General features: G+C 38.8%; 1 protein-coding gene across 2 annotated transcripts in view; it reads left to right on the forward strand.

Annotated features, from left to right (window-relative positions):
* Positions 1-26,267, forward strand: part of NWD2 (NACHT and WD repeat domain containing 2) — a 55,068-nt gene that overhangs the window by 18,441 nt on the left and 10,360 nt on the right. The window contains exons 2-3 of one of the 2 annotated variants that reach the window (XM_075420679.1): positions 3,043-3,131; positions 7,953-8,069. In XM_075420679.1, the coding sequence (XP_075276794.1) occupies positions 3,043-3,131; positions 7,953-8,069 (206 nt within the window). Of the gene's footprint in view, positions 1-3,042; positions 3,132-7,952; positions 8,070-26,267 lie in introns of those variants that run through there. The other variant, XM_075420680.1, reaches the window with a different exon arrangement.

Here is a 26,267-nt window from a genome sequence, read left to right on the forward strand (position 1 = left end):
CGGCACAGTGCAACCCTCTGGCTAATTAGTCTTGTTAGCTGTGTACTCCATTCTGCAAGAAAAGGTTGACTTAGGCACTGAAGTATGAGAGAAAATTAATGACTATGGATCCTCAGGAGGGAGCCACTCATCCGTCCCTCTATTCCTTATGTACCAACTCAGGCAGCTCTGGCTGAGAGCGTTGTTTTTTGCACTCCATTCCTAAATATTTGTAGGATGTGTCTGTGTTCATCCTGATCTGGAGTACATTTCTGAGGTGAATCTCTTTATCATGACTAATATACTTTGACTCATATCATAGAGCGGTCTTGGTGTGCATGAACTGTATTCCTTTTGGATGAGAAGCAGGAAGATAACTCCAGGATCTCACCTAATGCCCTCCAGATGTTCGGGGTGTTGAGCCCAATCGAAAATAAAATTCCCCTGAAATACACACGGCACAGACATTGGGTCCTTGGCACCAGCTATCTTACTCTACAGTTTTGTTCCCGCTGGCCCATGCAGTAGCAGAAGTCCTCCCAGACACTGTATGAGGGGCCTGGATGACTAAGCCAAACCTGCAGGTTCTTCTGAGAGAGAGGATCACTGCTGGCTGCAAGGGGGACTCAGGAGGTCATCTGGGCTAACCTTCCTCCTGAAGCGCTGCCAACAGTAACTTGGTCAACCATGAACTTGTCAAGTCTTCAGTAGCTCCAAGGACAGAGGAGCTTCTCCTAGTGTTCAACCTGAACTTCCCAAGCTGTAATATGTTGTTGTTGCCTTTGTTGTACTGTCTGACATGGCCACAAAGACCTTGGCTCCAACATCTTTGTAAGTGCCGTAGAAGTTGTAGGCTGCAGTTGGGTCCCTCTTACACTCTTCACCAGACTAAACAAGTCCAAATCCCTCAATCTCACCTTGCAGGCCATGTGCTTCTGGCCCCTGACCATCTCAGTGGCCTCTCTAGTTTCCTGTCTATCCTGATTTGGGGTGCCCAGAGCTGGGCACAGCACTGCTGGTGCAGGGAGAGGAGGGTGATAACCTCCCGAAAGGGAAGCGAGGAGAGAGGGACCGAGGCCACACTCCTCTGAATGTAGCCCAGAGAAGGGTCTGTCTTCTTTGCAGTGTTCAGCTTGGATATACAAAAGCTGTGCACTTCAGATTTAGGATCTCGCCTTGAGTGGTGTGCCCACAGTCAGATAGAAAACCTGCGATGGAGCAAGGACTTGACTAATGCTTCTGGACCGTTCTTTCTCTTCAGAACACATTAACATAGTTAGTGTATTTTAAAATGTGAAATCATAAATACATAATATTGTTGCACTTAGAGAGGACGTTTTATGAAAACTACTATGCCTTTGACTTTTTTCTCCGTGAAAAGTTTGTGAGGGAAGTTCTGTAGTAATTTAAATAAATTGGATTAAGTTCATGGCTGTACTTTTGAGCCTTTGTGGCACAGCCCTTTTACCCTGATGCAGATTTTATAAGAAATAATTTCTCTGGAATTGTTCTGGGTTGTTTGCTGTTTATAAAGATAAATGGTAATTATAGCACACATTTATGTAATATTTCAAAGGTATATTTAAATATTAAGAAGGATATTGAGATTTTGGTGTAATTAATTAAATTACCGATTTCACACTCTCCTAGAATTGTTGACATAAGAAAGAATGTAAATCTGTGACCGTGGCTCTGTGAAGAGACATCTGACTTAAATATATCAGCTGTGACTCTGATAAACAAAACATTGTTAGGTTTGCACACAAATCTCTGGTTTACAACAATATGGGAACCGTTAAATCAGTTTAAACCTATTGTTTTGTTTCAGTGCAGTTATACAAATACTGCTTTAACTGCAGTAGATGTTTTCCATCATTCATAAGTTAACACTGTTTATTTTTCATCACATGGCGCTCAGATCTAGTAGTTTATACAATAGTTTTGTTTTATTTTTGAAAATAACTTAGCAACGGTGTCATTCTTCTGTGTCTTAACTCAGTCAACACTGGTCACAATCTAGACCGAGCAAAATATATCACATATCTTAGTGTTACTGGGAGAGACAATAATATTTGTTATCTATGCAAGATTTCATTACTAACCAAATTTACTTTAAATTTGATAGTATGCTTCTTGATTCATCCATTTTATATAAATGTACTCAGATTAACGTGGACAGATAGAATTTAACCATTTTGATGTCATTGCCATGTTGTACTTCGTCATCAAAACACATGTCATCTTGTATGGTGAGAATAACATGATGTCAGAACTGCACATTTCGTATGATAGCAGGAATTGCCTGGACCAAAAGATATCATAAATAATGTCATTAACAGCTTTCTTCCTTTTATGATACTATCAGATTAAATATGGTGAAGAACCATCTTTAATCTGAATGGCTTCAAGTTGTGTCAGGGGAGGTTTAGATTGGATATTAGGAAAAATGTCTTTACTGAAAGAGTGGTCAGGCACTGGAACAGGCTGCCCAGGGGAGTGGTGGAGTCACCATCCCTGAATGCATTCAAAAAACATGTAGATATTGCACTTCGGGGCATGGTTTAGCAGGCATGGTGGTGTTGGGTTGGTGGTTGGACTTTATGATCTTAGAGATCTTTTCCAACTGTAATGATTCCATGACTCTGTGATTCTATGAACGTTACAGTATTTGGCACAATGTCATTAATTGATGTTTTTGATTTATTTCTAAGTATAGAGAACTGTTTCATCTTCGGTGTATCTCTTTGTTCCATGGTGTTTCTAATTTGTAAAATTCAGCTTCCTGAAAACTAAACAGAAGTCAAACTGATAAAGAAATTCTAACTGCTGAATTACAAAATTAATTCAGCTGTGCTGTATTGAAATATGCTGCAATATTAAGATGTTGCACATAAAAACACATAAATGTATAGCATAGAGTTTGGAGATTAAATCCCAGCACTTGAGTTTCATTGGGGTGGGGGGTGTTTTAAGGGCTCTTTTTTATGTGATAAATCTATGCCTCTGATTAAAAGAACAGAGTTCATATATGTATTGTTCATAACATCTTTTTCCTCAACACAGATACAATAGCAGAAAGGAGCGCCCTAAGAGAACATGTGTATCCTAAGCTCAGAGAATTCTGCAGGGAAAACTATGGGCTGGAATTTCAGGTAGGTTTTGTTGCACTGAATCTTGCGTTACTTTTTCTTGCAATTAACTTTATTTAGAACAGACAACATTTTTAAATATCATCGGTAAAATAGAAAATTGCAAAAAATGTATTTCATATGTTAATTTACTGAATTGATGTACTTAAATTATGTTACAGGCAGAATTGAGCTAAATTCTCCATAGATACAAAACCAATGCAACATTGCAGTGGTGGTAAAAGCAATATGGCAACGAACTGATGACTTTCACATTAGAAACTTTGTGAAACCACCTCTGTTTTAGATATTCAAAGTATTTAAGAAGAAATTATGTTACATCTGAATTACCATGTTGTACTTCTAGAAACAATACTTAATTTAATTTCATGTAATCATCACTGAAGTAGCACCATCTGTATATTCACATAATTGTTATATTGTATCTATTCTAACTATGAGTTTGTCTTCCACTGTAATGTGGAAAATAATTTAACCAGGTGAATATTGAAACCGATTACCAAAATGAATTTAATGTGGAATATTTCTGTTGTGATTATATACTATGGAATTTTTGCTTCCTTTAATATCAATTGTAAAATTCCCATTGCTTCAGTCAGTTCATGTTTTCCTTTGTGTTATGGAAGACATAGACCCATCCGTATCTTTGCTAAGAGCCAATTGGTAATAAATACAGTTGCATTTGACTTAAAACACATGAGTTTGGCATCATAGTTAAAGTCACTGGTACTTTTAAGTCAGATATATCCTAAATGGCAGTCCAGTAAAGTCATCCAGCAAATATGTCAGCAGGCCTGGAACTGGCTCTCTGCTAAGAGAAACAAATACAGCATGCGATCTTTTAAAAATGTTGTTTGATCTTTCAAAAATTCTGGTTCTACATCCTCAAGCCTTCCTCACATACTAGTATTACCCTCCCATCTTAGTGACCTGAAAAACTCAGCGCTCCAGAGTGTAGCTTACTTGGAAACAGCTAATGCTTTTTATGCAACATCCTGTTCCTCCCCGTGTACTATTCTTGATGCACATGCAGCTGGTTTTTAATCAAAATAACAAATTCTTAGATTAGGATATTTGGTTTTAATTCCCTGAGTCACAGTGGCATTGCTGAATCTGCATGGTGGTAAATTCCAGAGTGATATTTGATTATGGCTATAAAAGAATTTCATCTGAAGGTCCTAGCTCATCAGCTGATTGGGAATTCCCAGCTGCAGTGGTACATGCAAGGAATAGCAAAATATATTTTGCTATTAATAAAGCATTTTTCTCCTGTTACTACCATGTGACATTAATGGAAAATATAAACTCTTTATTTCTCAGTCATCTTTGAGAAGACATCTCAGTGACAGGAGGGAAATGTCTCTTCCAAGTAGATCATAATCCACTGAATTCTTTGTGAGAGGAAATACGCCTTTCTTCAAATGGATTGTAGTGTAGTCTCTAGGGGAGGAATAATTAAATTTACTCTAGTTGATATTCATGGAAGCAAATCATTTTATTATATAGTTTCAACACCGGGAGCATCCTTATGTGATATGAGGTCTGAGAGACAGCTCCACTGACACATTTCTGAAAACAGCTAGACAGCTATCACATTTCAGTGGTAGCAAAGTAAGAAAACTTGTAAAAAAATTTACCAAGGGAAAGTAGTAAAGCATTTTGGAGGAGGCTCTGAGGGAGACTTTATCAAAACATTTTTTTTTGTCTTTTCCATTCCTGATACACTGAGTTTCTTAGGCTAGGATGCAAAATCAAGACAACAATTGTTAGTGCAGTAGTGTCAAGAAAGTGTGATGTGCTTTCCAGATACAGGGATAATTTTATGTTTTCCTGTACAGAGCAGGACACATAACTTTTCATCTTGATACGTAATCTTCTACTGACCAAGCATGAGCTACCTTGCATGTGACTACCACAAATGTGCTATAATATAGGGTGTCCTGAAGACGCCCTCTTCCTGATAAATCATGATCCAAATGACGTGTTTGAGTACATTCATTGCTCCTGCTTCTGCTGAATCATCTGGCTGCCCTGATAAGCACTGCAGTTATTGCAAAGCAGGAGATCTCTCAGGCGTCCTCAAGTTGGTGGGAACTATTAGTGAACATAATCACCACGTGTGTGGAAGCAGAACCAGAATATATTCAGTCACTCTATGGATTTGTTTGCTCAACAGACTTCCTTTTCCATTGAATCAGGAAATATTTCTGAAAAACAGGTATTGGTGAAGACAGAAAGCAAGTAAGGTGAGAAGAAGGCTTCTGGAGTGCAAGGTGTTTTGTACCCAAAAAACAGTATTTTCTTAGGGGAGGACAGAGAGGTTGAAGAAAGTAGTTGAAGATTTTTGGAGGATAACTAACCATCATTAATTAGCAGCATACTCTTTTCTTCTTGGGAACAATGAACTGTTCTAAATAATTTTCACCGTGTGATACATGCTAGAAGGAAAGTGAAATTTTGCATGAATGAAGTTTTTTAGTGTTTTTTAAGCAACTGGAAGCGATAAAGATGAAATTATTTCATTTACTTAGAAAATCTGTGAAACTAAGATTGGCAGGACAGAAGCTAAAATAAGCAAAAGGAAACACTGAATTATGAATGAAAAGTCTCCGTTAGATGACTAGCGTGGAACTGAACTAGACCAGTATCCGTCCACCGTGTGTAAGTAGCTGTCGCACAGAGCACTGATTGTCATCTCACCTTGGCAGCCTTCCTGAAAGTTGGAGTGGGTGTTTGTCACAGAGTTTTCCCAAGTATAAGTAGAAACAATCTTCAACATCAGACACAGTTGTCTTCTTGTTCCTTTTCTTTAATTTTGTAAGTCCAATTTATTTTAGTTAGCGTAAAGAATAACTGATAAACCCCTCATTTTGAAATTTGTGGTGTCTTCAGAGGTTTGATGGCTAAAATACTTCCTCTTGCAGGACAAAATTATAACACGTTAAGATACTATGTGTCAAAACTGTGTTACCCAATAAAAACAATCTATAACGTTATACCACAGCGAAGGCTGTTATTCTAGAGAATTTTCTCTTCACATTTATAGAGTTAACATGATTTCTGAACAGTTAATTAAAACAGAAATTGCTTTTATGTTTCAGGTGAACTTGAGCAGCACAATAAATTCATTCAACCAGTAATTCAAATATTTTTGACTGTATGCTAAGGTGCTCTAATTTTATGACTAGAATACTTAAGCTCTATCATACATCACTCAAGTAATCAGACAGCTGAATACAATGTGAAGTTCAGTAATGAAGTCATAGAGATAAATAACAGAAGGGAGGGAGGAAGAAGGGAACACTTTTTTCCTAATGAGACTGAAAGAGAGGACAGAGCAGAAAGCAGTGCAAATGAGGGAAATAGGGAGGCTGCTTCAGAAGCAGTTTTGTAAAGCAGAAGCTGCTTGTTCCAGCAAGATTTTGAAACAGAGTTTCTGTAAAAAATAAAGACACTAAGTGTATTTTCTTGGCAGTGTAAGCTACAAAGCATTCTATACATTGGGCTATTTCACTCATCATCAGTCAGATGGTGCATTACTTCTTGTGTTTGGCAACAGTGTGCCTACTCCAGCAAACAATGACTCGCGTCTCAAACTTTTCTGGCAGAAATAACCAACAAGACCATTGGTAGTAAAATTAAACACGGGCATAAATGCTTCTAGGATTAGGTCTTAGACGTGGGCATTTATTGTTATGAGAAATTTCCCAAGGAGATTAACCAGCTGTAAACTGGCGAATTTACTTTTACATCAAGCTATTATTAGTTCTTGTATTAGATCTTCAGGCTGATTTTATGATCTGTTTAGACAACACCTAGTTTTGTGGTTCTGTTTCTTATGGAAACAGCAGAGTGCTTCCACAGTACAAATAATACTACGATAAACAATATTGTAATATATTCATGTCAATACAATTTTGATTGCTTTTTTAATCTATCCATTTTGACTTTTTGTTGAAGTTACATACATGATGTTAACAATCAATAGCAGCTTAAATGAGAGAGTAGTAGCATGTACCGTAAGTTTTATTCCAAAACAAATGCATACGTAGGATCACTATTCTTTTAAATTCAATGTCCCACCATAAGAATTCAGCCTTTTAGTTAAAATATGTAGTGAAATCACACTTCATCACTTAATTTCTTCAAATAAGTTTAAATCCATATTCTAGTTTCTTCCAGGAGTTTGTTTGCAACTAATTACCATCACAAAATGGAGTCTGTAGCTACAGAGGAAAGGCTGAACAGCAAGCTGTCTGCCGCTGCATATCTATAAAATCTCTGCTTCCAAAGTAACAAAGAGCAGCTAACAAAGGAAGTACGATATTACAGAACTGCATATATTCTTTCTTTTGAGCCATGTGCACAGGATGAGTTTATATCCTGTGGATACAAGTAACACAGGGTGTCAAGTTGTGGTCTTAACTGTGATCCACAGCAAAACTGCCGTTAATTTCCATGGAGCCAGGATTTTATCAATGCTTTTGTCATTATTCTTACCTATCCATTATATGCAATCCAGTAGCAAATAAAGACTACATCAAATCAAGATCTTGTCATGCTAATCTCTGCACAAAAATATGAATATGAAATCAGAGACTGTCCCAGGAGGGACTGTCTGGGAGGCAAAACAGGAGGCTTGAATTGTCATTTGCCTAAGGAAACCCTGCCAGTCTGTGTAAGGACTAGATATAGACCTCATTCCCTTTTACTGCACTGCAGAGCCATGCTTAGCAGTACACGGAATTTTGAGGAAGCTGATTATTAATGTGATAGTTAGAAAGGGCATATGATAACGTAACAGTGTTGCATACTTTTTTCCAGGTCATAGACTTATACTGGGGCGTTGAAGTAGACGAATGGGACAGTCCTGAGCTGCAAAAGACTCGTATGAAGCTGTTAGAAGATTGCTTGAAAAGTTCTGCAGGTCCATGTTTTGTTGTGGGTATACAAATAATGTTTTATTTTACAACAAAAATATAATGTTAGCTTTCCCATCATGCATGATTCAGTAACAAATGTATTTTCTTCTTTCTAAAATATTTTATATTCCTCGCTGTACGTTTGCTATACTGCATCCAAACGTTTCCCTACACGGCACTGTAGATTAACAGTGATTATTCAGTATTAGGAAGAGGAAAGAAGGATCTGTCACAATCAGTCCCCATAGCAAGATGCATTTAGAAGCCACAAGTTGTGACTGTACTACTGTCACAACAGAAGTGTGGACTACTTGTTTCAGGAGGCCACCATTAATTAATTCGTGGCACTTCTCACACATGCATTATTGGCTGGCCTAGAAGGCACAGCAGCAGCAGCAGCAAAGAACTCTCTTTGATCTGTGTTTTGCTGTTCTGTATCATAAAGCCAGGGCAAGTTACAATACCAGGTATGAGAGTGTGAAGAGATTGGAGGTGAGTGACAACATGAAGGGGCTCTGAGTCTTTGTGGTTTCCTACTCTCTGCCTTCTCTTTAGTGTTGTCAGAACAAGCATTGCTTTTTGGATTCTTCAAAGTCCGTAAACCTGGCAAAAAAGATAGATCTTCACTGGCTTTTCCTATTAGGCCTAAAGAAGAGACTGAAACCCTTTTATAGCAGTGGTTTATAAAGCTTTACATATTTCTTTGAATGTCAGAGAGGCCTTTTTCTGTAGATAAACCTATTGTTTTACATCAAGCTCAACAGTCTTCAGCTAACACTCACAGCTTTTACAGCTGAAGCAGTATGAATTTATGAAGTCATGCCAAACATTGTGTAGGGTTCTAATAGCTGAAAGGCACTGGGAGTAGGCTGTATATGTGAAGTCCTGCCAGGTATGTTTTTCGCCCTTCCAATGAATCATACAAAATACATTTTGCTGTCACTGATTTTATATTAAATACACAATTCAGAATAGCGCATTTTTTCTTCTCTTTCTCTTGTGCTTAGAAAGATTTGTACCGTGTTCTAAGATGAACATAGTTAACTTGAAAAATATTTAAAGACCAGTTAAGTGCATGGTGTGCTGACTATATTGGTTTTCAGTGCATGGACAAAAAATATATGGCTTTTGATATCAGTTAAGGCCTTTAGCTGTTTAGGGTGTTGTTAGTCTATAGGGATTATTTGCAGACTAAGATTACTGCCCTTTTATCAGGGATCCCCAATACCCCTGTACTAACCTGCTGTTGATTACACCTTAGCACAGATGAGAGAACTGGCAGGCTTCTTGGCACTTCTTTTCCAACACTCTCTGCAAGTTATAACATGTGGCTGCTCTCTTCCATCTGTGCAGCACCACGCAGTGTCTGCCTGAACTGCTGTTCTTGCATGACTACGTCCTGAAAAATTGTAAGATGAAAGGGAGAAATGGAAATGAAATGTTAGTTTGTCGCTTGTGACAATTTGCTCAATTAAATATGTTTGGGTTTGTACAAACCCAAGAGATTCTTTCCACCGTCATTCAAATTATCTGGTCCAAAGAACAGTAAAAACATTTTCTACCTACTCTGAACAGCCATTGTAATTTACATTATCCCTCTCAAATTATTGACAGCTTGTTGTTAATTTCAGCATTAATGAGACATTAAAAAAGATCTACCATTATAAAATTGGGATTCCAGTAGGATTTTAAAAGAATATTAGCAATTTACAATATTTGGCATGTCCTTAAATCACTCTGAAGTCAAAGATGAAATATGGTAAATTGAGGAGTGAAATGGTTTTACATCTCTGGACCTTTTTGTTCCTACAGTACAATGCTTGCTTTAATCATTCCATGAAGTACACTGCTACTTGGTTCTCTTTGCTTAGTACAAATGGTTGATAATTAATTCTGAGCACATTCCAGCTCAGAGAAAATTCCAAATTATATTACAACAGCTCTGGTGAATCTCCTTAACTCCTCTTTCAGCTCTGGTGTTACTTTAGGGTTTATTCCTAATATGAAAACCGAATATATACAGGTTCTGCAACACCTGAGTTAGTTACATTTTGCTTTTGCTCTGCTAAGAAAACTGCCACACATTTGAAGTTAGGGAGGCTAAAGTCAGTCAAATGTGTCTATATCAAAACAGCCAATTTAGGGGTAATGCTAAGCACCCAGTGCTCTTTGGGAATTCAGCAGAAGTTACACATGCTTGGCACATTTCAGAATTTAATTTTCCTCAAGGCAGCAACTCTATGTGTAGTTTTTAAGCGAATGAGGAGAAATAGCTGGAACCAGATGTGGCACAACAGCCCACCTCTCCCAGTAAAGTATATTCCAAGAAACCAGTATCAAACTAGGAATTTTCTTCTCACTCCATCTGATTCAAAACCCATCCAGATAAGAACTTCCTCTAACATAAGTGGGTTTGAGGTCATACAACGTATCAGGAATGGCTCCATAGGACTTGCTGGCATTAATCTGAAGTGAAGTAAATGTCTGCAGACACTAATCCTGTTTTAGATGGACTTGGCCAACAGGAAAGATTTTTCTGTGAATGTCAAAGTAGAGCTTTGTGTATTTTTTGAAACCCTTCAAAACAGATAAAGTGATTACATTTTAAAGACACAGTGTGCAAGTTTCCCCTCAGCAAGGCTTGGTCTTCTTTCGCAGCCTCCAGACTAGCAGGCAAAGGGTATATGTCCCTTTCCATGTTGTTTATCTCTGAACAGATATACACATAGAGTGGAATCAAGCAAGGGATGATACTATATGATTAAGCTATGGTAAATTACTTCCTTCATCTCCGTTAGGACTGAGAATGTATTCTTCTGTGATCATCTCTGATTCTCTAAATCTAAAATCTAGGGTCTGAAAATGCTTACCCATTTTTAAACATATCCCACTGAAAATAGCTAGAAGATTCATCGGAAAGCTGTTCCATGGAACATACAAACTGCATGGTTTTTCATGTAGTCTTAAAATAGCTTGCATTTTCAGCCTACAGTCAGATGACTGTACATATTTCTGTTAAGTCACTGTATTTCTTTTTCTTGACATAAATAGAATTTCTGGTGCTGCCTTCCAGAAAGGCTAAGTAATAAATTTAATGTAAATGACCATATTAGTGAGAACAAGATTAGCATGAACTCAGATCTCCATCCTTCTATGTATAATGTGTAGAGGAAGAAATAGGCTGCATGAGATTTATGAGATTTATTTTCTCTTGACCCTCAAGAGCTTTACCAAACTATCTTCTGAAGTAGTACTATAATCAGTTAGATATAATGGTTTACTCTTACAAATGAAACTGTAGATCGGAAAGCCAAAATCAGCTCTTCTGCACAAGTGAGAAGGGGGGAAAAAATCCTAAACCTTGCAATGCTACTTCTGTGTAAAGAAACAGCATACTTTACAGTATTTAGCAGGCAGTTCATAAGTTCAAAGAGAGATCTTAATGCTGTTGCTTGCACCTAGCGTATATACCTTCCTTTTCTCAAATACAGAGATTCGCTTCAAGGATCCTTTGGTTCTGCCACAATAGGCCCAGAAACAAACACCTACCCACCAAGTAACCAGTTCACTTTTCAGTCTTGATTATTGTTGAATCCAGCTAGCAGTAGCTAGGTCATTTTTTTTTTTTTTTAAGATATTGAGAGTGTATAATTTCACTGGATCCTTTTTTCTTCAATGAAAGTTACTAATTTGCAAAAGTAAAATAAGAGATAGTATCAGTCTTCTTCATAGTGATACCGGTATGCATCCATAAGTCATTCCCTTTTTTCTTTTAAAATATTTGCTTTCAGTGCAAGGTGCATTTTTTTGAGTTAACGTTCTATTAGCATGCGGTGTAGCAGCTAATTATCATATGCTTCTTTCTTCATAACTGGAAAACCTTATACAGTAATTTTTTATTCCATTCCACCTCAAAAAATGAAGCAGAGATTACTTGCTTGTAATGCTACAGAGACTGCAATTATTTTGAGTAAACTACATGTCCTTTTCTTATTAACTATTTTGCATAGTATAGAAGTTACTTTAGCACTTAAAACTGTTTGAAAAATAATTTAGAATAGTAGTGCTACTCATGGCTGGAAAAACAGCACACCGCCTGGCCGCATACTGTTGCAAAGCATATACTCTGCCTCTCAGTCATGCCATTACAAGGTACAGGCAACATAGTATTTTTACGGAGAGAAATCTCATGACCTGATGTTCTCTGCTATATTTCATTCGTTTCCCATGGGGATTTGCTATAGAATTTTTAATCATTTGGCTAATGACTTGACCTATTACCTGCAGGCAGTATTTAGTATTAGTGCTTGTACACTTACCGTTAACTTTAGGTCTGATTACCTTGTAGTTAAAAATTAGTGTTAGAAAAGGCATGAAGATATCCCAGTATAAAGCTGCTATAGGTAAGGTTTTATTTTAACCTATTCCATTCTTGAAGAAGTATGGTAAGTGAAAGCTAAGAAGATTTATAAAGGTGATTTTTTTTTCATCTAAATTAGAAAGAGAAAACTAATATTAGGTAGTGTTGAAGAACAATAGTTTTTGAAATGTAGCGGTTCTGAAGGTAGCTTTATGAAAAGATGGATTTATATTTAATATAAATTTTTAGGGTTAGCATTCTTATTGTAATATTTGGTGATGTGAATTAACTGCAAAGATTGTTGACACTGAATACTTTCAGTAATACTATTCTTCATAAGCCACAATCTTTGTCAAGTGTATAAGGGGTATGGTTTATGAAGCCAAGGAAAGCTTTAATCTCTGTTATAACAGTGGTTGATTTAGTCTTCTTGCTTCAGTTCAGCTTTTTTTTAAGATTTCTTCCACATTTCTATCCTTAACTGTTATTACAGTTTAGATTATTAGTTTCTTTCATCCTGCAACTATGCTACTGTCTTTTCTAGGCTCCTACATATTTATAATAATTTAATAAACCAGAAAAAAATGGTTCTTCCCCTCCAAGCATGTGAAAAGTAAGAAACACATGCAGATAATTTAAGAACATACAGAAGGGACTGATACTTCCAAGAGAAGACTTAAGACTGATGGTCTTAAGTTTACCAGGCCATCGTACTGCTGGCATTGTTGAGGAAGTAAAATTATACTCTTCTTGTGCAAGGAGTTATCTAATCATTGCTTTTCATCTTTGAAGGACCAGATTGATAAAGGATCTGTTCAGAGAGTATCAGCCACCAACTGTCCCAAATAACAAGCCCTCAAGCCTATGCCAGCTGGCTTGGAGAAAAGAATGCTTCATTACAATTGGCACATAAGGATACACAAATCAAATAAAAGTCATCAAAATCCAGTAGCTAGTCAAAATAAATACTATAGTCCATTCCACGTGCACTTGCAAAGCAGATCTAATGTTACATTAAGTTATTTGTTTTGCATACTGTGATAAACACTAAATTGAGGTCATCATCAAGCAAGTGGAGGAAAAGAAGGTTATCAGGAGTAGTCAGTATGGATTCACCAAGAGGAAATCATGCCTGACCAATCTGATAGCTTTCTACGATGACATGACTGGCTGGGTAGATGAAGGGAGAGCCGTGGATGTTGTCTACCTAGACTTCAGCAAGGCTTTCGACACGGTCTCCCATCACATCCTCCTAGGGAAGCTCAGGAAGTATGGGCTGGATGAGTGGTTGGTGAGGTGGATTGAGAACTGGCTGAATGGCAGAACTCAGAGGGTTGTCATCAGCGGCGCTGAGTCTAGTTGGAGGCTGGTAACTAGTGGTGTCCCTCAGGGGTCAGTACTGGGCCCAGCCTTGTTTAACTTCTTCATCAACAACCTGGATGAAGAGTTAGAATGTACCCTCAGCAAGTTTGCTGACGACACCAAACTGGGAGGTGTGGTAGATACACCAGAAGGCTGTGCTGCCACTCAGCATGACCTGGATAGGCTGGAAAGTTGGGCAGAGAGGAACCTGATGAGATTCAACAAAGGCAAATGCAGGGTCCTGCACCTGGGGAGGAACAACCCCATGCATCAGTACAGGCTTGGGACGGACCTGCTGGAGTGCAGCTCTGTGGAGAGGGACCTGGGTGTCCTGGTGGACGACAGGTTGACCATGAGCCAGCAGTGTGCCCTGGCTGCCAACAAGGCCAGTGTGGTCCTGGGGTGCATTAGGAGGAATGTGGCCAGTAGGTCGAGGGAGGTTCTCCTTCCCCTCTACGCTGCCCTAGTGAGGCCTCATCTGGAGTACTCTGTTCAGTTCTGGGCTCCCCAGTTCAAGAAAGATGAAGAGCTACTGGAGAGAGTCCAGCAGAGGGCTACAAGGATGGTGAGGGGACTGGAGCATCTCTCCTGTGAGGAGAGGCTGAGGGAGCTGGGCTTGTTCAGCCTGGAGAAGAGAAGGCTGCGAGGGCACCTAATATATACTTACAAATGTCTGAAGGGTGGGTGTCAGGAGGATGGGGCCAAACTCTTTTCAGTAGTGCCTAGTGACAGGACAAGGGGCAATGGGTGCAAACTGAAGCACAGGAAGTTCCATCTGAACATGAGGAAGAACCTCTTCCCTCTGAGGGTGACGGAGCACTGGAACAGGCTGCCCAGGGAGGTTGTGGAGTCTCCTTCTCTGGAGATATTCAAGACCCGCCTGGACAAGGTCCTGTGCAGCCTGCTGTAGGTGACCCTGCTTTGGCAGGAGGGTTGGACTAGATGACCCAGAGAGGTCCCTTCCAACCCCTACAGTTCTGTGATTCTGGGTGCTGTAGAGAGGTGGCATTATGATCTGCTAGAGCTAAAGTCTTTTGTACTAAAAATCTGCCTTTGGGCCTTCATTTATTTTATATCCCTGCAAAACATGTTTATTAATAGTTTTATAGGTGCTTCACTGCACACTCCACAGTCATGGGTCATATCAAGTTCATGGCGACTGTATTATTCTATGTAAGTCGTGAAATCATTTCCTTGACATATAATTACAAAATTAAGTTATCATTTGTAGACTCACTGAATACCAGTCTGTTTAGCTCTAATAAGAAAACACAGCAAAAAGAAATTTGCAGCAAAATCTCCTATCAGTAGCTTCAGTTTTCCTGAAGTCAGGAGGGATGTTAAAAACTCCGTTACACCATTAGTGATCTCTGCCTCTGATAATGCTCATTAATTAACACTTTCTAATACCTTCATAGTGGCTATGTATGTTACTGAGAAACACAGCTTAATTATGTTACAGAAAAGCATACATACATAGGTCTATTTCCAACAAAGAGTGTGTGCATGTGCTTACAGTAGGCTATGGATTGGTTTTGCAGTCCTAAAAACTCCTCAGTTGCTGCAGCTTTGGTGGTGACTACGGACTAGGTGCCTGTCTGTTAATCCCTTAGGTGCCTAATTCATCTCTTCCTGCTGTGCTCAACATTACCTTAACGCAAACTCTTTGGCTCATCGTTTATCGCTTAAATACCATCCCAAAATGGGAATTTAGAACCTAAGCAGCTCTTCTGATAAACACTAGCAAGATCATACTTCCTAGAAAACAAAGATATTGTCCCTTCTTTTTGGAGGGTGCATGGGTGCAGCAGGAGGCAGCATCCCTTCTTACGTAGGAAGAATACCAAAGAGGGCAGCAGGGATGCAGGAAAGTGGGATTGGTGTCCAAAAGCCAGTGCCCTGTCCTCCCAGCTGACTCCACTGATAGGCTCAGAGGATCGTCTTCCTTTCTGGCTCCGTGATGCCCGTGTCTCTGGATGCTCATTAAACAGCAGCAGTAAAATAAGCTTATCTCTATTAGCCAGCCTTCATCTATGGGATGCAAGACAGGATTTCAAATCCTTTCCAAACAGTTCCTCCCTGCTTGGGTGACTGTTGTGATGATTATTTTACAAAGCAGAGGAGGTTACACCACCGTGCCCTCCTCTAAAAGACAATGATCTCCTTGCTGTTTTCAAGAAAGGTAGGGTTCCCAGTCCCGGTAGGAAGGGTCATGATTTCCACACACATGGTTATTGACTCCAGTCTGGGCTGGGTGCTGAAGTCTTTTATTAAACCTAGCCCTTGTAGTTTGTTTTTCTACCCAGCTCCACTGTTATAAACTGTTATGGGACCTGTCAGAGAGTTGACAGAAATCTGGACTGCAGTAGGAGTTACCTGCAAGGTCCTGAGCTTTATGTGAGAGGAAAAATGTACATGCCTGTCAAGAAATCTCCCGCCCAATTTCAAAAAAAGAGCAGAGTGAGAATGATAAGTTTGTTTGGAGAATCAGAGTAGCTCAAATCTATAGCCAGAGGTAGGCAAAATCTTCTCAAGTCCTTTCTCTACCCTACCTTTATTCACAGACCTTGTTCCTAATTTTATCCTTTTTGATGGAGTTTTTTACCTGCAGCCGTGCTGAGGGAGGTCAAAGACCCAGCAATGATAAACAGTGAAGGAAAAGTCAACAACTAAACTGGTGCTTCATGGTCATGTAGAAAACAAGAGAAAGAGTGTGGAGGAAGGAGAGCATTGATACTTCCACAGCCAGGAGAAAGGAGAGTTCTGATGAAACAAAGTGTGTTGGGGAAGTAGGTTATGAATTTCTTGAGGAAGCACACTGACTCAGCATGAGGGACTGTTAGCTCCTAGCCCTGATGTCCTGAGAAATTACTCATCATTATTTCATATCTCTCTACCGCTAGGGAAAAGCTTTGAGATTTAAGAATATTGTACTGTGGGTGAAGTTCAGAGTTGAGGGAATTGGTTCATTTACAGCTGGATTCAGCTGCTGTCTTTAACTTTCTGAAAGATAGGTTAAGCATCAAGTAACTCCCCCATAATTTTCTTCTTACACCTCATGTTAGGAACATTACCCACGGCAAGAGACTTCGGCATTTGCACCTCATCCATCCAGTCCCAGTTCCAGTCAGTAGTTTTCTTACAAGGTAATTCAACAGCCCTTTTTTGTTTTTCATGGAGCTGAAACCAATACCCGTCTCAAGTTTCTGAAATACCTGTAGCCCCTCAGAGTGTACTTCTGCAGTGCCTCCAGGGAAAAAAGGAAGAGAGAAATTAGGGCATGGCTCTGCGAAACAACGCACAGCAACATTTCTCAAGCCAAGGAACACAAATGCATATCCAGGCAGGTGTGGGGAAAAAAAAAAAAAAAAAAATCTATTTCTCAGCACAGAAATGTCTTTATTATGCCTTCAGTTTTTGACTCACTTCAGTAATTTCAATTAAAAATTTTAATGCTTTTTTTATGTTTCATATAGTCAGCTGAAGTTCTAAAACTAAATCTATTTACCCTTAAGCTTCAACCAAAGAATTGAGGTATGGACACTATTATTGTCACCCATGTGTGGAGAAAAATCAAATTAAAGTGTTAGATAATGCTTTATGATATCACTTTTCCCTTAAAAACTAAACAGGCCTAATAATGTAAAAGAACAGTCCCATCCCTGCTGATATACATAAATACACAAGATCCTTTGCATATCAACACTCAAAATAGAAATACTTATTTTACAAGCTATCATTAGCCTCATTTTATAGATTAGCAAACCGAGGCAGTGCCAAAAGCATCAGGAAGTTACCAGTTTCCATACTGAGATGAAGCACAAGTGCAAAGAAGAGTTGAGAGCGCTGCAGCAGCTCTGATGTCCTGTCTGCTAAGTTGCGCTGCCTTACAGCTGTTGGCAGCAGAAGAAAAATGCTGTTCTGAAGGCAATTTGACCTCTACATCCTAGAAATTGCAGGTTACAACTTTTCTGGCTTTTTTCATATTTTTGATTTCTAATGGAAGTATTTTTAGGAGACTTAATTTCAACACAACATAACTTTTGTCCTTCGATCACTACCATGAATAGGCAAGAAAAGTGGTCACATGTTTTTAACTGAAGAATATTCTCTCTGTGCATGTATCAGGAAGTTCTCACAGTGTTCCGCATTGCAGCGGGAAGGAAAAAAAAGGAGTAGGGGCAGCTATTTTCAGGACATCTCTTGGGCACCAGCTACTCTGGAACTCCAGCTTTCTAAAGCTTGGTTTAGATGAAGTGCCTTCTTACAGCTTTCTCCACCTTGGTTTCAGTTACTCACTTCAGTTCCATTTAATGGCTTAGAGTTTACCCTAACAAGCAGTTAAAATATATACTCCATTGAGATTTTCAATTAATTCATATATTTGTTTTTCTTCTTACTGAAATCATTAGTGCATTGAAAATAAATTTAAGTAAATACACTTTTCTGGTTTCAGTTCAGATGATTCACTGTTGTTTATCTGTTAGCATTTTTTACTTTGCGAAGAATTGGCAATTGTTGCCTTGGGGAATAATTTTTTTTTTTTTTTTTTTTTAAAAAAGGACATTATTTTCTGTTTGTTTCTGGTAGTAAATTCTCAGTTTCAATTCCAATCATACTTATTTCTGAGAAACAAGGTTCCAGCTAATTCTATTATTATGTTGGGGATTTTTTTCCCCAAAATATGTCTGGCTGCACCTGAACATCTTGTATCACACCAGTAATTTCTATAGGATACTATTACAATAGAGTTACAATCTACTGGCAACAAACCAGAAAGACCTGTAGTTGTACTAAATTTCTTTGAATGGGATGTTAAATAAAAGGCCCTTAAAAATTGGTATCCTGATCAATTGTTCCAGATTTTAAAGAAATGATTTACCTGTATATTTGGTTATGTCAGTTAAGCCTTCATTTCTGCAGACCAGGAGGGTAAATACACCCATGGTACAAATCCTGCGTGTCTTCCGTTACTTGAACATACCGCTTAAGCAGGTTTGCATATGCAAATACACTGTGCTACCACCTCCAAATTCAATGTGAAAGACAGGACATAGAATGTAGCCAGGATACATATAAGAAGTCAGGTTTGAAAATGATGGAGCATTTGTTGTAGCTGTGCTGAAGTGATTCTGTCTTCAATTCAAACATACATATATATCTATTGAAAGAAATTGACGGGTATTAGCACCTGATTATAATAAGTATGCCTTTTAGACAAAATATAAGAAATTTGAGGTCTTTTAAAACTGAAGTTAAATAGATATGTCAGTCTTTCACTTGTATTTTTCTTTGTCCTTTTTTGTCTATAGCAGTCTGATCTATTACTGAGTAACATACCTTTTGTCCGCTAATAGGTATATTAACATCACAGTACGCAGTAGTGCAAAAAACACATTTCTCTGAGTAAAATGGCTGTTTGACTGAAATCTATGGCTTTTAAGAGGAAAAAAAGTTTTTGTTTCATAAGAAAGATTTAACTACAAGAGGAAGGAATCCTAGAAGTGCAGGCTGAGGAAGCAGGGAGTTAGATCTCTAACCCCAGGATTCACAGAAGGCAGTGAAGAGCAAGTGACCACAGGAAGGAGAGACAAGGATCCAGAAGACTGACTTTGTGGCCCTTGGTTAGGGCACTTATGCAAACTGTGGAAAGATTAGGTTCATGCTCCTGCTACAATTAATATTCAGTTACTTACACAAAGCTATGCAATTTCATATACAGAGAGGAAGCTGCACTAGCGGGAGCTTTGACACGCTACTGTTAGCCCATCATTGATGCCCAGAAGCCTGATGAGTAGGGTACATACCTGCTGACCACAGACTTGTCCTTCTTCTGGTTCAGGAGAGATTTTGAACCAGGCCTCTTGCTCCATGGGTGAGATCCCTCATAACTTGCCATGCTCTAGATTATGACCCACTAGCTATATCTTGCTCCTCACTGGTTTTCTGCCCAAGACCTCCTGGTGAGGTGTGGTGCAAAATGCTAGCAGACTGCAGTCCACAGTTCCCTTGAGTATGGTACAAGGACACCTCCAGGACATCAGTGGGAGCAGCATTTCCCAACCCTTGGCAACAGATGAACAACATCACATCCCAATGCATTTTAACAGCAGTTAAGTCCCTACATGTTAAGCAGCTGCTGAAGAACCACTTGGTGGATCTTGCTGCCACCTGAATGCTGCTGTTGGGTGCCTGCACCCAATTTTCAGCCCAGACCACAAAATATTCACTGCGTCTTCAGTAATGTGAGATAGTCTCTTTCTCCTAATGGAGCTGTTCTACTTTGAACAAGTGATCTCAGTTTACGCTTACATTAATTTAGCAGGCTGAAATGTGAGTCACTCAGGACCTAATTCATGAGTAGGCAAGGCCTTCCTCCTTTAGTAGTGAGCAGTTATTGTAAGAAGGACAGGGTTGAGAATTAGGAACAAGAGCTTCCACTACCCAGTTATAGCTAACCACTGCATACCTGTCACAGCTCTGAGACCCTGCCCAGGCTTAATTCCCTGCGTCTGCTTCCTATGTCGAATGGCGACAATAACACATCCTAATCCCTCATGGATCTTGCAAAAACACGCTGTTTAAGAGGTGCTTAGATGTGGACACAGGGAGGTATCTTAGGTTAAAAAAATAATTGTGATTAGATTTAATTCCTTCAAAGATGATTTCTTGAATGCTTATTCTTCAAAAAGTTGGCAAGCCAGGACTGCTCTGAGAAGAGGAAGATGACATACGTATGCACTTCAGTGTTACATGTGGAACTTCACAAAGAAGTAAAAGTGGTAGGACTGATCATGTGAAGCCCAGCAAAAGATCGTGGGATCAGATCATTCACCAGCTACAAAACTGTATTTTCAATGAATCTGAAGCTTTCTGTATTGCCAAAAGAGCAAAAAAATTGTTGCTTTTAAGTTGACAAGTATCTGAAATACTTCACAAAACATTACAGATCTGATTTTTCAAATGACTTGGTTTGCAGATGTTAACATATAATGTTTTTAAAAAAGAAGATTAATGAAACCAAGCAGTAATGAATATAACTTGCTGTTATTTGACAGCTTGTTTTTATTAAAATTACCACTACATATCTTAGTTAGAATTAAATATATCTAAAATTTCAACTTGTTCTGTATTAATATAAGGTGTGGTATTAGGATTCATGAACCTTTTAGAGATGATATCCGAACGAATTGCATGAGATGCACTATGAATCCGTTGTATCAAGATCAAATCCAGATCTGGTTAGTTTCCTCCTGTTGGTCATTGCTGTGACTGTGCCTATAGTTTTTCTATCTTTCCACACCAGGAAGGTGAGAGGGAAAAATATTTCCAATCTGGACCTGAACAGTAATTTTTGAATCTTCATTTAATAGTAACTTCAGCCTCAGGCTCAACAAAGCTAACAAGACTACTGCTGAGGTTGCTCTGTGTTAATTCTATACAGTTTTGTTAGATACAAATAGTTGCTGAAGGTTTTATGCACATTTGCCAGACTGGTAGCTTTAAACAGTTCAATCACCTTCAATCTAATGAATCTTTAATTTGTTGTTTTACTACTAAAGGAAAATGACTCATCAGGTGGGAGATTTTAATTCACAAGTCTGCATATAAAACTGTCTCTTGGTAGTGAACATAGTGTAAACATTACTGTTCCCTTTAAAATAATTTCTTATAATAATCATCAAAATGCTGCAACATTGTTATCACAAATTGAAGTTTTAGGTTACTACTATAGAGTACTGTGTTATTTTTCATAAAGGTCTGAACATTATTCTTATTTGCAGACTTAATATGAAACAACATGGAAGATTATGAGAAATTATATTTTGTTTCAATTCTGTTGCTTCATTTTTCTTCATTTTTCTGTGAAGAAATTTGCATTTACTTGAATATATAGGGAGTATGTAGAGGGGGACAGATATTTCCAGAGGCTGCTGTAAGCCTCCAGCATGGATGCAGCTCAGACACTGCAGGCCCTGGAGGAAAAGTGCAATTCAGAGCTGCTCATTTCGGGTCCTCAAGGTTTGAATGGCTTTGTGGTACCCTGATAGACTACACTTATATGGCCAGATATAAATTTAACCATAACAAAGAGTCAAGGGAAGGTGGCTGTTCCCTGATGCCAGCTAGAAGGACGTACTTCCAGGCATCACCCCTGTGTCTAAAGATGGGAAGATGTAGTTTTCGCAGCCTGTGCACGCACATGCATCCATCCGCGGCTGTCGTGTAGCCTTACAAACAAACAGCTGATTAAGATTCCAGCAAACACACGTAGTCTCTTTGTAGTCCTTAGTCCTGGGGGTTTTTTACTACATCAAAAACATGCCATGCATCTGGAGGAAGGTGTGTTTAGGTGAAGGACTGTTCCCCAGGAAGCTGGTGTGTTTATGTGACGTAGCCCAGCATTCGAGCATCAGTCTCTCGGTAGAGAACAGCTGCGCTCGCTCAGCATGCATCTTACTTCCAGCATTGGGGCGTGATACTGCAGTCCTTTAGAAAAACCATATGTCAGTTACTTTTGTCCTCTCCAGAAAGATGAAAAGCAGTTGTGTTTCAATACCTCGGTTAAATGGCCAGTGAAACTGGGCTGTAGCTTGAGGCTAGTCTGGAGTTACCAAAAAGCGCGGGAATGACTCCATGAAGAGTTTTCAACCATATAAAAATTTTTACCAGAATATTTTTCAAATGCTACACAGAGTCAGGTACTAATACCAGAGACCTCAGCTAGCTTCTGCTGGGGCACTAAGAGGAACACAGCTACCGTGCAGTGCCTGGCATTGCCTTCCTCCAAATGATAGAACTGCTCAGCACAGTATTTATGATTTGCTGGTTCTACTTGTGTAACCAATTCCCTTCTTCATTCCAGTGCTGTTCTTTTTATTCCCTGTCCTGTTCCTCTTTCTGTTTCTCTTTGTTTACTTGTCAATTCTACTGTATTAGAACATCAAAGACACTAACTCATTTAATTGCCTTTCTAAATGCACATATTCACCAAGTAGGTGCCACAGGTGACCTCAGAATCTCTGTTCAGCTGCTCCTTTCCTTTGTTTTAATTACAGAAATGCCTAAGTTTTGGCTAAAACATGGAGTCCTTGCTCACACCAGCCACATGAAGCAGTACTCCTGAGTTAAACACAGTCAGCTTTCAGAGGTGTGCTCTGAGCCTGGCTAACTCATGCAGCTTGTCTGACAGACTTCGACCACAATCCCTGTAACAGTTTTCTGGTGCGCAGTGGGCACAGTTACAGAAGGCTGGCCAGCACCGTGCTGCCTGCTGTTCCCTGAGCAGTTCTCAGGGCAAAAATCCATGACAGTGGGGTGCTGGCATGGCCTCTGCAGCTTCCTTTTTGCCATGGTCCACTTTGTAAGTTCTAAAACTAAATGTTTTAACACATTTAGAACCTTACATGACGTTCAACTGATGTGTTCCTTTTTTGGTACAGCTGTTATCTTCAGGCTCTCCTAACACTGGATGTCAAAAATAAGAAGCTAGACTCAGATTTCACCTTGCAGTGTAACATATATTTGTTCAGACTTCTCTTTCATCCACACTTCTTCATTCCTTTTCTTCTCAGCACTATGCATGTGCCATCTTTTGAGATTAACCTTAAAACTTTTCTGTAAACCAGAACCAAACAGGAGGAGAAATACCTCAAAGCAAAATGATACACAGCTTATTTTGTTGTTTATTAAGCTTTATGGATGCTCACTGGCACCGTCCCACATGGAGGACACTCCCCTGCCTTTGTGATTCCTCTTCTGTGTGTGTCTATTCTTCCCTCAACTAATGCTAGTCTTCTAGCAAAATATTAGAAATGCCATCTATAGCACAAAGATATACCATGATAAAAGTATGTCCTCCAGCATTTAACATTTGATTTTAAAAAGTGTGAAGGCTTTCAAATAAGATTTGCATAGGCCTCTATTTTATTTAAAAGCTCGTGATACAGTCATCCACAGTGATTCTAGTATTCTGATCATGTCAAAGTCCCTTTTTGTTGTGTTTTGCTCAAGTGGCCAGGAGGATGATCCCTAACACAGGATTATTTACATAATGTCTGTTGCAATGACAGATAAGGTACGAGAAAAAAACATCCGTCTTCTTATTTTAAAGTACTGCCATTTGTTATTTATGTATAGCAGAGTGGAGAGAGAACAGCACAAACTGTGCCAGAGAAGCAGAAAAGTACACAGAATAATTCTAAATCAAATTTAGTTGATTAAATGGAGTACATTAAAACCAGGGATTTTAATGTTGACATTTTAGTATTGTTAATGAAGGGTCCAGCTATTGCTTTGGGCAACTGTCTGATGAATCCACTGGACTTAAATTCAGAAAAAGTGTAGCCTAATGAGTTTCAAGTAATAATTGCTATAGAAGGTAACTGCAAAATTTGCATAGCAAAGGTCCTCTGAGAGAAATTTATGAGATTTCTACATCAATCTGAATGTGCAGAGGCTTGCAATTCAGCATGATATGAGTTATTAACCTCACTTGATTAAAGAATGAAAATAATACTATATTTTGTTTAACCTCTGCAGCTCCAGAATTCCAAAATTATAGGGCTCTATGAATAGATCAGAACAGCAAAAACTTAGAAATTTTCCCCTTATCTCATTATGTGAAGCAATGTAGCGCTCTCTGTGAGGGGAGCTACTAATTAGAATGATCACAAAGAAAACAAAAATCATGTAATAAAAATACTGGATCATTTAATTAAAATTACTATTATTTAGTTCTAGTTACTGAACACATTTGTTCCTATCTCCTGACTTCTTGATGTGCACCCTGAATGGAGCTACTGTGCGATCTGAATGGGCAGCTGGGCAAACCCATCTGACCCCTAATTCCTCTCTACTGGTGCAGCTTCTTGAAGGAGCTGGCTACTGGGACTTGTCAGACTGGAACCAGGACTGTATGAGCTGTCACAATTCCTACATTCCTTCATTCCTTCTAAGCAGTGGACAGCCAGTGACTTGTTCCTGTCCACCAGCTCTTTGTCACTACTCCTCTGTTGGAGCGTGCCAACCGCTTGCCGTCAGAGCCAGCTCTGTAGTTCATGTGAGCTCCTCCTAATCTGCTCCAGGCAAAAATCAGCTGGGTTAGTTTACACGATGTGAACTGTGGTCTGAGCTAACCTAGGTGGTTTTCCTTGAAAGAGGTTAGGAAGTGTTTGCATGCACTGCTCTGACATCTCTGAGGCTACAGCATCTAGCGTGATGAGCCACTTGAGTACCTTCTGGCAACACAAGGGGATTCAGAAGTCGCCTGCAGCTTCATGCTTTTCTAATCAGTGAAGCAGGCTTCATCATCGTCAGTTATTGATTTTCAGGGTTTAGTTACAGCTGGAAAATTTTAAAACAGCTTCTCATTATGATGAGTGGTTTAAAAATACTGAATATTTGGATTTTTATTATTTACAAACAAGGTCATTTACATTTTCAGGGTACTACTATATTTGCATTAGCATTATTTTACTAAGAGATCTTTCTGATTCAAATCAAGATGCTGATACTCTTGGTTCCTCTCCACATCAAGTACTTCTTCTCATTAACTCAGAATCTTTACTGAATACATTTAAATGAGGAAAGAAATTTTAAAATCATATTTTGAATGAAGTGGGAATTCTCAGTGACTTCTGTGGACTAAGATTTGAATGCAGAATTAATCTGATTATCACAAATTTGAAAAAAATTGACAAAAGAATGCAGTAATGTCCTACAATTATATCTTCTATAAAGTTGTAGGACATTACCGTTGTATTTTTATAAAATATTTATGGACAGCAAACTACAGAAATAAATAAAAAAAAGTGTATTCAGAGCATCACAACCAATATTTTAATTCTCATTTTTGTAGGTGAAATATCTCCTGTGCCACAGTGTAAGAACTGACTTCCACAAACCTTTACCTTTATATGAAAAATATGCATTTAAGTACTAAAATGGGGTTTGGTCCATTTCCACTTGGTATTTGGTCAAAACTGTATTCCCTTGCCCCACTGTTCATTCAGTGGACGGGTACTGGGGCAAAGACATTGAACATTGTTTGCAACAAGGGAATGTAAGACGGCAAACCAGCTTGTGGTTCTGCAACATTGATCCTTGGTACTGCTGACATAAGCCATATCTTTAATAATACCAACATGAGATGTGCGTAACATCATGTGAGTTTTCATCAAGCAGAACATAAAATCTTCTGTTCCATTGCTGTGGGAACTAAGAATAAAGCCAAGAGGTAAAGAATCCAGAGATGCGTCCTTATCCTGGGTCCAGAGAAAAGGATTTCCACGTTTGCTTTTGCATGTGAGATTAATCCCAACCTGTGACTAATGGGAATCAATAATACATGAGTCAATACTGTGCCAAGTATGTTGGGTATTTTTTAATTACAAATCTTGAGCGCCTTTGTATTTTTATGTACTTGAAATTTTACCACGTCTTTATATTAGGGTACAGCTCAATACAGTAGCCTTAACAGTAATTCATCTTACA

The sequence above is a fragment of the Opisthocomus hoazin genome, chromosome 5 (genome assembly GCF_030867145.1).
Source record: "Opisthocomus hoazin isolate bOpiHoa1 chromosome 5, bOpiHoa1.hap1, whole genome shotgun sequence".
In the NCBI taxonomy this organism is placed as follows: Eukaryota; Metazoa; Chordata; class Aves; order Opisthocomiformes; family Opisthocomidae; genus Opisthocomus; species Opisthocomus hoazin.